The sequence below is a fragment of the Coregonus lavaretus genome (assembly GCF_964263955.1).
Source record: "Coregonus lavaretus genome assembly, chromosome: 25".
Lineage (NCBI taxonomy): Eukaryota > Metazoa > Chordata > Actinopteri > Salmoniformes > Salmonidae > Coregonus > Coregonus lavaretus.
Genome location: NC_140012.1, coordinates 14,111,695 through 14,126,011, shown reverse-complemented (window position 1 = coordinate 14,126,011; position 14,317 = coordinate 14,111,695). Strand labels below are relative to the sequence as shown.

The 14,317-nt window shown below is 44.7% G+C and overlaps 1 protein-coding gene across 1 annotated transcript; it reads right to left on the bottom strand.

Annotated features, from left to right (window-relative positions):
- Positions 1–50: 50 nt before the first annotated feature.
- Positions 51–14,216, bottom strand: LOC311100476 (VPS35 endosomal protein-sorting factor-like). The gene is made up of 29 exons (XM_084141397.1): positions 14,184–14,216; positions 13,738–13,837; positions 13,246–13,431; positions 12,905–13,024; positions 12,776–12,800; positions 12,570–12,649; positions 12,339–12,467; positions 12,152–12,236; positions 11,941–11,997; positions 11,754–11,850; positions 10,877–10,924; positions 10,682–10,775; positions 10,286–10,486; positions 10,096–10,142; positions 7,821–7,932; positions 7,311–7,427; positions 7,163–7,216; positions 6,912–7,055; positions 6,734–6,819; positions 4,880–4,960; positions 4,743–4,806; positions 4,398–4,496; positions 2,276–2,353; positions 2,069–2,183; positions 1,827–1,966; positions 1,571–1,736; positions 1,150–1,268; positions 884–1,030; positions 51–750 (listed from the first exon to the last, which is right to left on the bottom strand). The coding sequence occupies exons 1-29, from the start codon at positions 14,198–14,200 to the stop codon at positions 652–654; spliced, it is 2,907 nt and encodes a 968-aa protein (XP_083997523.1). The 5' UTR covers positions 14,201–14,216; the 3' UTR covers positions 51–651.
- Positions 14,217–14,317: the final 101 nt, after the last annotated feature.

Sequence of the window (14,317 nt, the reverse complement as noted above, 5' to 3'; positions counted from 1 at the left end):
TGTCCACACTGTCTGTTTAAAGAGTGCTAGGCTTGAAAGAGTTGTTTGCTTTTAGAGGAGACAATAATTTATTACAAATACACAACACCGCCATGGTTTGGTTTTGCTTTTTCCAATCACGTATGTTCAGACATTTTACAATAATATACAAAATGTTAGCACAGAATGGAGAAACTTAATTTCAGTACAGTACAAATACATAAACAAGTATACAATAATTGAAAGACAGGGAAGTTTAACGGCATTGTATGAATCAGTTATCTATGTTAGTTTATCATTCAACAATGGCATAACAAGGACCTCTATCTAGGATCAGACTTGCAGAGGGAGTGTCTTTTCTTGTAGGGGCCATGGGAAAGCAGTGAATCTGTGTAGAAGTTGGATGTCTGCAGGGCTGTCTAGCTCCAGTCCTTGAGGACTGATCTGAGTTTTCATATCAATCTGGCAATTAATTGATTAATTGATGTAACTGATTAGATAGAGGCTACACACCTAGTTTACTAGGTCCAAATGAAATACTGAAGGATGAAAATCAGCACATGTACATCCCTCCAGGGGCCTGGTGGGCACTAAACAGATACTGCAATTATAAGGTGAGACAATCCCTACAGTGCACATAGATATATGGGAAAGGGGATGTAGTCGATGTCCTCAGGTCCTGGACTGCAGTGTGAGGCGTTGAAGCATGTCTGAGAGGTGAGCCATGTCTGGCTGCTGGGCCTGGTGCTTGATGAACTCTAGCGTCCGCACCTGTCAAGAAAAAAAAGAAAGGGCGACTAAGAAATACAACTGTATTCTGGAAATATGTTGTGTATACAGAGATTTGATTAGAATCACTTTACTGCATCTCTCCCATGCCTAAAACTGTCTGTGTTTTACTCACGGCGGTGCGTGTGTCGCAGTAGCCCTGTTTGTGGCTCAGATTCCACAGGTTGACAGCCAGCTGGTTGAGTTTGTTATTGCGTAGGTCCCCATGAGCCAGGAGGCAACCAAACAGGGAGAAGGCCAGACTACCCTGTCTACGAACACTCTACAACAGAGGAAGGGACAGGAAAGGATAAGAGAGGAGAGTTAAACGTTTATGGATAAATACAAAAAACTATGTATAAACAGTGAATTTCTCTGACACTGGCATAGTGTGTGTCCTACCTCATCTCTACCCAAGCTCTTGAGATGGTCCAGCACTTGTCCAATCAGAGTTTCACATAACTTGTTGATCTCTGCCACAAACTTGGGATCTCCTCCATAAAGTGTTTCATTAGAGTCCACTGGAAAAGAGAAAGGAAGGGTGTGTGTTAGCTGGCTTTGACTCCAATGATCCTTTCATTTCACTCTCTTCTATATTTCTAGCCTATTCTGAGAGACCAATATCATATGGTCCTCTGTAGCTCAGTTGACGCTTGCAACGTCAGGATAGTGGATTCAATTCCCAGTACCACCCGTACTTAAAATGTATGCATGCATGACTGTAAACCGCTTTAGATAAAAGTGTCTGCTAAAAGCCATATTATTATATGCCACATAAACCTGGATAGTAGGGGAGAGGAGGGTGTGTGTTTGTAGGTAGTACCTTTGGGGATGGAGTAGAGGTAGGTCTCCTGACTCATGGCAGCCAGTAGTGGCAGGGCGCTGATGTAGACTTGGACCTTGGCGTCACTGTTGTCCTCCCAGGTGTAGTCCTGTACCATGTTGAGCAGCCCACGCACCAGGTACAACACCCCTGCCTCTGGGTGGTCCTGGACACGCACACGGGAAGTACTTCCTTGATATTTCCTATTTCTTTAGTTATTTCAAGCATTATGGGAAAAGCAGGGATGTTTCCTTACCGGCACAACTAGTAGTGCTGACAGGAAGTTGTTGATGAAGTCAAGCAGGAAGCACTCAGAAGAGCGCAGTTTTCCCTCGATACTGACACTGCGTGGCACCTCTGGCAACACACTGACCGCTGCCTTCAGGAATGCATCCGCTAGGAGAGAGAGATAACAATGAATGAGAATTCACTTCAGAACTGGTGAAAACCTCATGACTCTGGGTCTGTCTATTCTGAACAGAGCAAACTCAGACTTACCCTGGGAAAGACACTGGTTGGCCAGGGCCACCTGCCCAGACAGCAGGTAGAGGTTGAGGCGGCTGAAGATGCTGGTGAGGGAGGGAATGGTGATGAAGCTGTATGCAGCACATGCCTGAGAGAGAGAACAAGGATTTAGTGACATATTAGTGGCCATATTGAGGACACAGATGTTGGTGTTACAGATAGTGCTGTACGGTGACCAACCCTGACAAAAGCAGCAGTCTTGCGGGAGTGGCTCCCCCTCATCACACGCCTTGTCTCCATGGCCAGCTGGTTTACAGTCTGAGAGAAGAGGACAAAAGTTCTGTACATGTATGTACTGTGCATTCGGAAAGTATTCAGACCCCTTGACTTTTTCCACATTTTGTTACGTTGCAGCCTTATTCTAAAATGGATTAAATTGTTTTTTTTTCCCATCATCAATCTACACACAATACCCCATAATGACAAAGCGAAAAAGTTTTTTTTGACATTTTAGCAAACAAAAAACAGAAATACCTTATTTACATAAGCTTTCAGACCCTTTGCTTTAAGATTAGAAAATGAGCTCAGGTGCATCCTGTTTCCATTGATCATCCTTGAGATGTTTCTACAACTTGATTGGAGTCCACCTGTGGTAAATTCAATTGATTGGACATGATTTGTAAAGACACACACCTGTCTATATAAGGTCCCACAGTGACAGTGCATGTCAGAGCAAAAACCAAGCCATGAGGTTGAAGGAATTGTCCGTAGAGCACCGAGACAGGATTGTGTCAAGGCACAGATCTGGGGAAGGGTACCAAACAATGTCTGCAGCATTGAAGGTTCCCAAGAACACAGTGGCCTCCATCATTCTTAAATGGAAGAAGTTTGGAACCACCAAGACTCTTCCTAGAGCTGGCCCACCCGGCCAAACTGAGCAATCGGGGGAGAAGGGCATTGGTCAGAGAGGTGAGCAAGAACCTGATGGTCACTCTGACAGAGCTCTAGAGTTCCTCTGTGGGGATGGGAGAAGCTTCCAGAAGGACAACCATCTCTGCAGCACTCCACCAATCAGGTCTTTATGGTAGAATGGCCAGACGGAAGCCACTCCTCAGTAAAAAGGCACCTGACAGCCCTCTTGGAGTTTGCCAAAAAAGCATCTTAAGGACTCTCAGACCATGAGAAACAAGATTCTCTGGGCTGATGAAACCAAAGATTGAACTCTTTTGCCTGAATGCCAAGCGTCACGTCTGGAGGAAACCTGGTACCATCCCTACGGTGAAGCATGGTGGTGGCAGCATCATGCTGTGGGGATGTTTTTCAGAGGCAGGGACTAGGAGACTAGTCAGGATCGAGGGAAAGATGAACGGAGCAAAGTACAGAGAGATCCTTGATGAAAACCTGCTCCAGAGTGCTCAGGACCTCAGTCTGGGGAGAAGGTTCACCTTCCATCAGGACAACGACCCTAAGCACACAGCCAAGACAACGCAGGAGTGGCTTCGGAACAAGTCTCAGAATGTCCTTGAGTGGCCCAGCCAGAGCCCGGAATTGAACCCGATCGAACATCTCTGGAGAGACCTGAAAATAGCTGTGCAGCGATGCTCCCCATCCAACCTGACAGAGCTTGAGAGGATCTGCAGAGAAGAATGGGAGAAACTCCCCAAATACAGGTGTGCCAAGCATGTAGCGTCATACCCAAGAAGACTCGAGGCTGTAATCGCTGTCAAAGATGCTTCAACAAAGTACTGAGTAAAGGGTCTGAATACTTATGTAAATGTTATAACATTTTTTTTCTTCATATATATATATATATATATATATATATATATACACACACATTTGCAAACATGTCTAAAAACGTGTTTTTGCTTTGTCCTTACGGGGTATTGTGTGTAGATTGTTTTTTTCCCTCCTCAATGTAATCAATTTTAGAATAAGGCTGTAATGTAACAAAATGTGGAAAAAGTCAAGGGGTCTGAATACACTGTATATATATATAACCATGACAAAATGGTCCCCCTCATAGCCTGGTTCCTCTCTAGGTTTCTTCCTAGGTTTTGGCCTTTCTAGGGAGTTTTTCCTAGCCACCGTGCTTCTACACCTGCATTACTAGCTGTTTGGGGTTTTAGGCTGGGTTTCTGTACAGCACTTCGAGATATTAGCTGATGTACGAAGGGCTATATAAAATAAAATTGATTAAAAGGTTAAGCTAGATTCATTTCAACTGTCAAAAGAAGTCGGTTGGTATTGCAAAGCAGAACCATGTCGAGGTGTGGTCTGTGTTGCACACATGCAGATAAGACGATGAAGATAAGGGCTTCTGAGGGTATGGTGGGTCACTTGGCTGTCGTGCTGTACTCACATGGATGAGCTGCACCAGCACTGGCTCCAGGTTACAGAAGGTGGCCCGGGCCTCCACACAGAAACTCAGCTGCTGCTCAAAGTCACGGCCAAACGACACCTGGAGAGAGAGTCGGGGGGAAGAGAGAGAGAGAAAGAAAGAAAGAAAGAAGGAAAGAAAGAAAGAAGGAAAGAAGGAAAGAAAGAAAGAAAGAAAGAAAGAAAGAAAGAAAGAAAGAAAGAAAGAAAGAAAGAAAGAAAGAAAGAAAGAGAGATATGCTGAGTCACTCTCTGTCACCCTTGGAAATGCAGGAGAAGGAGTGTCTGGAGACCCAGAGGTGGGGTAGTCTGAGTCGAAGACACTCACCATGCGTATAAAGCCATTGATCAATAAGGCCAGAGATCTCTTCTCATCCTCCAGAGTCAGAGCACTAAGGGACACAGAGAGAGTAGGATAATTTATAATATACACACAAGCACGCGCACACACGGTTGGATACTTACTTGACAGAGTCGTGCATGGTCTTGCAGACGTGGAGTAGAGCATTGAGGATGACAGGGTCTCTAGTGGGCTCTTGCTGGTGTCTGAGGAGACAGACACAGACAGACATTAGGTATAGACACAGAAGCAAACTGACTTCACATGTACAGTGAGGGAAAAAAGTATTTGATCCCCTGCTGATTTTGTACATTTGCCCACTGACAAAGAAATGATCAGTCTATAATTTTAATGGTAGGTTTATTTGAACAGTGTGAGACAGAATAACAACAAAAAAATCCTGAAAAACGCATGACAAAAATGTTATAAATTGATTTGCATTTTAATGAGGGAAATAAGTATTTGAACCCCTCTGCAAAACATGACTAGGTTCTTGGTGGCAAAACCCTTGTTGGCAATCACAGAGGTCAGACGTTTCTTGTAGTTGGCCACCAGGTTTGCACACATCTCAGGAGGGATTTTGTCCCACTCCTCTTTGCAGATCTTCTCCAAGTCATTAAGGTTTCGAGGCTGATGTTTGGCAACTCGAACCTTCAGCTCCCTCCACAGATTTTCTATGGGATTAAGGTCTGGAGACTGGCTAGGCCACTCCAGGACCTTAATGTGCCTCTTCTTGAGCCACTCCTTTGTTGCCTTGGCCGTGTGTTTTGGGTCATTGTCATGCTGGAATACCCATCCACGACCCATTTTCAATGCCCTGGCTGAGGGAAGGAGGTTCTCACCCAAGACATGGCCCCTAGTACATGGCCCCGTCCATCGTCCCTTTGATGTGGTGAAGTTGTCCTATCCCCTTAGAAAGAAAAACACCCCCAAAGCATAATGTTTCCACCTCCATGTTTGACGGTGGGGATGGTGTTCTTGGGGTCATAGGCAGCATTCCTCCTCCTCCAAACACGGCGAGTTGAGTTGATGCCAAAGAGCTCCATTTTGGTCTCATCTGACCACAACACTTTCACCCAGTTCTCCTCTGAATCATTCAGATGTTCATTGGCAAACTTCAGACGGCCCTGTACATGTGCTTTCTTGAGCAGGGGGACCTTGCGGGCGCTGCAGGATTTCAGTCCTTCACGGCGTAGTGTGTTACCAATTGTTTTCTTGGTGACTATGGTCCCAGCTGCCTTGAGATCATTGACAAGATCCTCCCGTGTAGTTCTGGGCTGATTCCTCACCGTTATCATGATCATTGCAACTCCACGAGGTGAGATCTTGCATGGAGCCCCAGGCCGAGGGAGATTGACAGTTCTTTTGTGTTTCTTCCATTTGCCAATAAGAAGGTGACTGGTGAGAAGGTGATTGTTGTCACCTTCTCACCAAGCTGCTTGGCGATTGTCTTGTAGCCCATTCCAGCCTTGTGTAGGTCTACAATCTTGTCCCTGACATCCTTGGAGAGCTCTTTGGTCTTGGGCATGGTGGAGAGTTTGGAATCTGATTGATTGATTGCTTCTGTGGACAGGTGTCTTTTATACAGGTAACAAACTGAGATTAGGAGCACTCCCTTTAAGAGTGTGCTCCTAATCTCAGCTCGTTACCTGTATAAAAGACACCTGGGAGCCAGAAATCTTTCTGATTGAGAGGGGGTCAAATACTTATTTCCCTCATTAAAATGCAAATCAATATATAACATTTTTGACATGCGTTTTTCTGGTTTTTGTTGTTGTTATTCTGTCTCTCACTGTTCAAATAACCCTACCATTAAAATTATAGACTGATCATGTCTTTGTCAGTGGGCAAACGTACAAAATTAGCAGGGGATCAAATACTTTTTTCCCTCACTGTATAGTGTGGAAGAGACATTGAGCTTGGGAGACATTAGCTACGTAGCATGACAACAGCAAAGGTGTTGGCTAAACCAGACATACTTGATGAAGACGTCCATGATAGAGCGACACACCTCCACCCTGACGCTGTCCTTCTGGAACATGTCCATGAAAGGAAGGAAACGCTCCTGAGGGGGAATCACAGAGAAACTAGTTAGATCTATCCACTGATAAACACAAGTGATTGTTTGAGACTGGAGAATGTCAAACCAAGTCTTACCATGGAGAAGAGGACAGAGAAGTCATGAAAGTAGGTGAGGATCTTCCTTATCACGGACTGAAGCTGCGGATAGGCATCTTCAAAGGCCCGGTCCGGGGTCATGTGCTTGATGATGTCAGAGAGCACAGTGTTGACCTCACGTTTCTTAGAGTAAGACATAGAAAATAAGGATTAAATAGCATGACTCATTTAGAGACCCTTGTGCTTAGAACTCTTTCATTGGCAGCTCTGTAATTCTCTGGGACACTCACAGTGAAGTGACGACAGGTGAACTCCACCCAGATCTCAGCACAGTTGATGTAATCCTGGAATAACATAATGAAACATTTACAACAATTTGTTAATGTGAACCACCAAGCATGTCTTCATTGTCTAAGAGGGTTATTAGTTGTTATGTACCTGTGGACTGCGCACTTTGGTGATGACCTTCCAGGCCTCGTTGAGGATGGGCAGCCTTTCTGCCTCAGGAGGGTCAGCACAGGCCAGACTGCGGCCCAGAGAGCCAAACAACAGGTGCTGAAGGAGGACAGAATGAAGAGTAAACAACACAGATAACAGATAAAAGCTATATTGGAGGCAGAAGGGAGGGGCAACAATGCTATGTTTGGATGTGTCTAACCTTAGGGAATCCTGCCTCATCACAATCCTTGATCATAGTGAATGTGGATGTGTCTAACCTTAGGGAATCCTGCCTCATCACAGTCCTTGATCATAGTGAATGTGGATGTGTCTAACCTTGGGGAATCCTGCCTCATCACAGTCCTTGATCATAGTGAATGTGGATGTGTCTAACCTTGGGGAATCCTGCCTCATCACAGTCCTTGATCATAGTAAATGTGGATGTGTCTAACCTTGGGGAATCCTGCCTCATCACAGTCCTTGATCATAGTGAATGTGGATGTGTCTAACCTTAGGGAATCCTGCCTCATCACAGTCCTTGATCATGCCGATGAAGTCGGTGGCTCTCGTCGCGATAAACTCCGCCCTGAACGCCCACATCACCGAGTTCAGCAGCAGGGCACTGTGGGAAATCAACATTAGTTGAGACTCAATGCCCAGGTTTGGCTTCCTGTATATAATATCCTGTACATCTAGTTGGTTTTTCTATGAAACTTCAAAACCGAACGGTTGCCTCGGGTAAGGTTAAGGGGGGTGTATCTTTGTTAACAACAGCTGGTACACAATCTCTAATGTTAAGGAAGTCTCAAGTTTTTGCTCGCCTGAATTAGAATACCTGCAGACCATACTATTTAACAAGAGAGTTTTCACCTATACTGAAAAAAGATATAAACACAACATGTAAAGTGTTGGTCCCATGTTTCATGAGCTGAAATAAAAGATCCCAGAAATGTTCCATATGCACAAAAAGCTAATTTCTCAAAAATGTTGTCTATTTACCACCACAAACCGATGCTGGCACTAAGACTGCACTCATTGAGCTGTATAGGGCCATAAGTAAAGAAAATGCACATCCAAAGGTGGTGCTCCTAGAGGCTGATGATTTTAATGCAGGTAAACTGAAATCTGTTTTACCAAATTTTTGAAAGCATGAAACCTGTGCAACTAGAGGCGACAAAATTCTAGATCACCTTTACTCCACACACAGAAACGCATTCAAAGCTCTCCCTCACCCTCCCTTTGGCAAATCTGACCATAACTCTATCCTCCTAATTCCTGTTTACAATCCAAAACTCAAACAGGAAGTATCAATGACGCACTCAATATGGAAGTCGTCCGATGAAGCGGATGCTAAGCTACAGGACTCTTTCGTTGGACACAGACTGTAATATCTATCGGGATTCATCCGATAACATTGAGGAGTTTACCACATCAGTCACCGGCTTCATTAATAAGTGTGAGCTAAATGCCGTCTATGCTCGCTTCGAGGCAAGCAACACTGAACCATGCATGAGAGCACCAGCTGTTCCGGATGACTGTGTGATCTCGCTCCTCGGAGCCGATGTGAGTAAGACCTTTAAACAGATTAACATTCACAAGGCCGCGGGGCCAGACGGATTACCAGGCTGCGTACTCGGAGCATGCGCTGACCATGCGCTGGCCTCACACGACTCCAACACCATCATTACGTTTTCTGACAACACGATGGTGGTTGGCCTGATCACCGACGATGATGAGACAGCCTATAGGGAGGAGGTCAGAGACCAGGCAGTGTGGTGCCAGGACAACAACCTTTCTTTCAACGTCAGCAAGACAAATGAGATGATCGTAGACTACAGGAAATGGAAGGCTGAGAACGCCCCCATCCACATCGACAAGACTGTAGTTGAGCGGGTTGAGAGCTTCAAGTTCCTCGGCATCCACATCACTAAGGAATTATCATGGTCCACACACACCAACACAGTCGTGGCACGACAACACCTCTTCCCCTCAGGAGGCTGAAAATATTTGGCATGACCCCTCAGGTCCTCAAAACGTTATACAGCTGCACCATTGAGAGCATCTTGACTGGCTGCATCACCGCTTGGTATGGCAACTGCTTGGCATCTGACTGCAAGGTGTTACAGAGGGTAGTGCGTATGGCCCAGTACATCACTGTGGCCGAGCTCCCTGCCATCCAGGACCTCTATATCAGGCGGTGTCAGATGAAGGCCCTAAACATTGTCAAAGCCACCCAAGTCATAGACTCTACTCTCTGCTACCGCACGGCAAGCGGTACCGATGCACCAAGTCTGGAACCAACAGGACCCTGAACAGTTTCTACCCTCAAGCCATAAGACTGCTAGATAGTTAGTTAAATAGTTAACCAAATAGCTACCCGGACTATCTGCACTGACCCTTTTTGCACTAACTATTTCGATTCATCACATACACTGCTGTTACTGTTTATTATCTATCCTGTTGCCTAGTCACTTTATCCCTACCTATATGTACATATCTACCTCAATTACCTCATACCCCTGCACATCGACTCTGTACGTACTGGTACCTCGTGTATATAGCCAAGTTATCGTTAATCATTGTGTATTTATTCCTTGTGTTAATATTTTTGTATTATTTCTCAATTAAGCTTTTCACTGTTAGTCTACACCTGCTGTTTACGAAGCATGTGACAAATAAAATTGTATCTGTATTACAGTAACGTGCTCTGTCCTAAGCTCCACCACACAGTAACCCACTGCATCTGCCTTCTAAATAAATCCCTCTGGTGTAGAGGAGTACTCACTTATTCCCAAGCTTTTTGCACCTCTCCATCATCTCTGTTAGCAGGGCCTGCATTGGAATAATGGATGTCAAATACATGCCAGCGACTGTTATGGGGATGTCCCCAATACAGTAGCTATATAACTGTTACTGTGTCAACCTCACTCAATTCTTGGGCCACTGTGGATGTGTTATGCTGGGTGGTAGTGTACCTCTGGTGCTCTGTAGGAGACACACTGCAGGATCCAGTGGATGGCGGGGGAGTAGAGGGTCAGGTAGACAGGGATCTCCACCCTCTGCAGGACCAGCTGGTTCTGGACACTGTCGCCGTGGATCTGACGGAACGTCCCCAGCAGGTCAAAGAAGTTCTTGTTCAGGCTGTCCTTCAGGTGAGGAGCCACCTCCATCCCAATCTGGCCAGAGAGATGGATGCAGAGAGAGAGGGGATTGGTGGAAATGAGTAGAGGAAGAAAATAGGAAGATTAGACAAAGAGAGAATTTATCCCATTCTCATGACTGAGCCAAAAGGGGCGGTTGAAATCTCTGTAAATGAGGGCAACCAAAGAGAGAGTTGAGAGAAAATATGTTCTAGTAGAAGCCAGTCTCACCCTACAGAGGTAGGCCCGGGCATACACGGCCACCAGGGGGTCCCCTATCCCCCGGATCATAGCTGTGAGGCGAGGCACCGTCTCCTGGATCCCACTGAGAACACAGAGAGAGGGAGCAAAAACATTGAACCGACGGCTAGAGGGATGAGAGAGTGGTGCTAGAGCAAGGTGGGGAAACATGGGAGGGATACTAACCACTTGGTCAAGAAACGGTTACACTTCAGGAGAGCTACCTCTACATATCTGTATGTGGAGTCAAGGATTCAACTCAAACCACTATGTAAGCATGTGATCAGAGACATAGGTATATACAGTGAGCTCCAAAGGTATTGGGACAGTGACACATGTTTTGTTATTGATACAAACAGATGCACAAATATCATACCCCCCAAACATTTTTTTGTAATGGTGAGAAGTTAACATGTCTTGGGGGTATATTTGTGCATCTGTAACTTTCTCACTCATCATTATTCACGATTAATTCAGGACTATCCGTAATCATTGTAGCATCCACATTAAACATCCGTAATCATGGTAGCATCCACATTAATGTAGAAGTGTTTGGAAATATATTATATTCTTATTTACAATAAAAGTGACTCAAAAATGACACTACATTATTTACTATTCATTTCTATAGGGTACAAAATAATCTGAAACAAACAGAAAATGCATCCAACAAGTTTGTAGAGTCACAAACATGATGCATTCATTGCATGCTAGGAATATGGGACCGAATACTAAACTGTTGACTACTTTAATACACATAAGTGAATTTGTCCCAATACTTTTGGTCCCCTAAAATGGGGGGACTATGTACAAAAAGTTCTGTAATTTCTAAACGGTTCACCCGATATAGATGAAAAGACCCTCAAATTAAAGCTGACAGTCTGCACTCTAAACTCATAGTCATTGTATCACTTCAAATCCAAAGTGCTGGAGCACAGAGCCAAAACAACAGAAATGTTTTCACTATCCCAATACTTTTGGAGCTCACTGTATATGGTAACTCTGTGTATGTATGAATGACTGAGTGTGTTACTAGAAGGTTGATGTATATAATAAAGGATACAGTCGTGGGATGAGTTCTCTGATGGAGGCGATTTTGAAGAACCAGTTCAGGCAGGTCTCCTTGGCCGTGTCATGCACTTCATCAGCTGTAAAGGAGTCTGGAGAGGGATCAGAATAAATAATAACTCAAAAAGGAAGGACCACGGAGAGCACTTGGTTTGACACACAGACGTGACAGATAGACATACCTGGTAGGGGGCGAGGGTCAGAACACATGGACCAGATCCTCTCATACACCAGAAGTCCTAAGAGAGAGAGACATTTTGGTTACCTAAAACAATGTGACCCCTTCCTGACAATAATCAAAGCCACTACAACATCCAATGTGAAAAATTGACCTATGTTACTATAGAATGCCCTGCTATTAAGTGAAGTGAGAGGCCAGTCCTAAGTACTTACCAAAGGTGTCCAGAATGTCTGTGATGAGGACAAACTTGCTGGGGTAGAACTGAATCACAGCTGTGTCTGACAGCAGCTTGGAGCACTAGGATGCACACATACAATGACATAGACACAAAACCTATCAGAATAACGTTGTAAATATATTACATTGTAATAGATTTGTTATAAGTATTGCAGTTCTGACCTGGATGACGATCTTGAGGGCCTTGACCTTCTGGTCGGAGGCCCAGGCCTCTTTTAGAGACTGGTTGAGCTCCTCAATACGGTTCACATAGTCCTGCTGGGACAGATTCAGCAGCTCCCGCTGAGACCCCTAGCAACACACACACAACATTAGAGACGTAAACACTAACATTCTTGAAAACACAACTCAACAGAGAATGTTCTGGCTGTAGATCCATTCTGCTGTACTTGCCTCTTCCAGATCATCCAGCTCCTCTAGGCGAGTCCGCACCTTCTCCGATACAGCAGAGGAGGCAGGACTGGGAGCCTTGCCTGAGAATGACAGAAGTGACACAACAATGCATGTGTGTTTGGGTTTTTTGTCTAGACTCAATCGAGCAAGCTTTCATAATAGGGGGACTGGTATATCAAAGACTATAAATGTTGGAGTAGAATTACCTTTATCTGAGCCCATGAAGAGATTCTGTCAAAAAACAAGAGAGAAAAGTCAGTCTTAGTCCCATTACCAAGGATGGGAAAGGGGAAATGTTTCTCTTTGAGGGATCTTAAAGCACAATCATTACTCACAATGGAAAGCTTCTCAGTGGTAGTAAACCTGGCCAGGATTTCTCCCCGTTTGGATGACCACGGCTCAAAGTCCACTCCAACCTCATCCTCCTTCTCCTTCCTCTTCCCTCTACCAAAGTCCTGAACAGAGTGCAGAAAAAATAATTGAGAGAAAGAGAGCGAGAGAATGAGAGAGAGGAGGAAATTGTGCATGTTGCATAATTTTAAGAGACAATGCCTCCATAATGAGACACAATAGAAATATCAGATCCCCCATCACCGTTGTCCCACGTTCAACCTCCCTTCTCCATCTGTCCCTCAGTGAGTATGTCATTCTATCCACACCCCAGTGAATCACTCACCCCAGTGGAGCTGCTCTGTGAGAGGGTTAGGGGGGGCTCGCTGGCGGAGGCTGCAGCAAACATGGACAGGGGGTCCATTCCATCCAGCATGGAGCTCAGGGGATCCGGTGCCACAGAGCTGGAGGAGGAGGAAGAGGAGGAGGTGCTGCCTTTACGCGCTCCCCTCCGCGACTTGGAGTCTGTCACCTGTGTGGTATGTATGGATGGATGGAGGGGGACAAGTTGTTTACTACTGAGCTATACACACACACACACACACACACACACACACACACAGACAGAGAGAGAGAGAGAGAGCGAGAGAGAGAGAGTGCTATGCTCAAGTGATTAGAAACATGTTCTATGGTAGGACAGTACACTCTTGCATTAATGATGATGGTGTGAAGAAATCAAGCCTACATACAATAAGTATCAATTTCTTTGCCACATATGCCCACCAACATACATACAACACATGTGGTGTGCATCAACAACATACTGTGCCCTACTCACAGTGATGGACTTGAGGGGATGGTAGTCACCAAACTCCACTGGGGCGACCTCCAGGCCACAGCTCTGCAGTTCAGCCTCATACCTGCGTGCACGAGAGTGCCTGTCGTAGAAAACATATGTTACAGCTTGATTTACTCAGAGGTCTCTGTAATAAACCTGCATTAATACAAACAGAGCACAATATTAGCAAAATATGAGGATCCTGCACGTAACAGAAGTGTGTTCTTTTTCAGATTGTACTTTGATGCAGAATGTTATACTAGCTGACATCGAGATAAAAAAAAAGGTTGACAGCTCGTGACTAGTTATGACAGCAAGATCAGGCAGACCACACGCATTTTCATTAGTTTTTATGCATCTAGCTATGTTGATTTAATATCAATTTCATACTCTTAAGATTTAAAGGACACCAAAAACAGATTTTGGATCAGAAAGATGCATCTTACCACTGCACAGCAGCCATTTTTCTTCAGTCATATGACGTTTACACTTCCTGGTTGTAGTACTAATTTTGAGACAACGCTGTTTTCTCCTCTAATAAGAGATTTGTCCAAATTTTATTTATAGTACTCATTAAACA

What these genes read in the sequence shown, in the direction of transcription:
- LOC311100476 (XM_084141397.1), bottom strand. An exon ending in TCACCTGTCGTCACTTCACT is followed by an intron (nt 7,056 to 7,162) that starts GTGAGTGTCCCA and finishes TCTTACTCTAAG; the next exon opens with AAACGTGAGGTCAACACTGT. An exon ending in ATCATGGACGTCTTCATCAA is followed by an intron (nt 4,961 to 6,733) that starts GTATGTCTGGTT and finishes CTGTCTCCTCAG; the next exon opens with ACACCAGCAAGAGCCCACTA.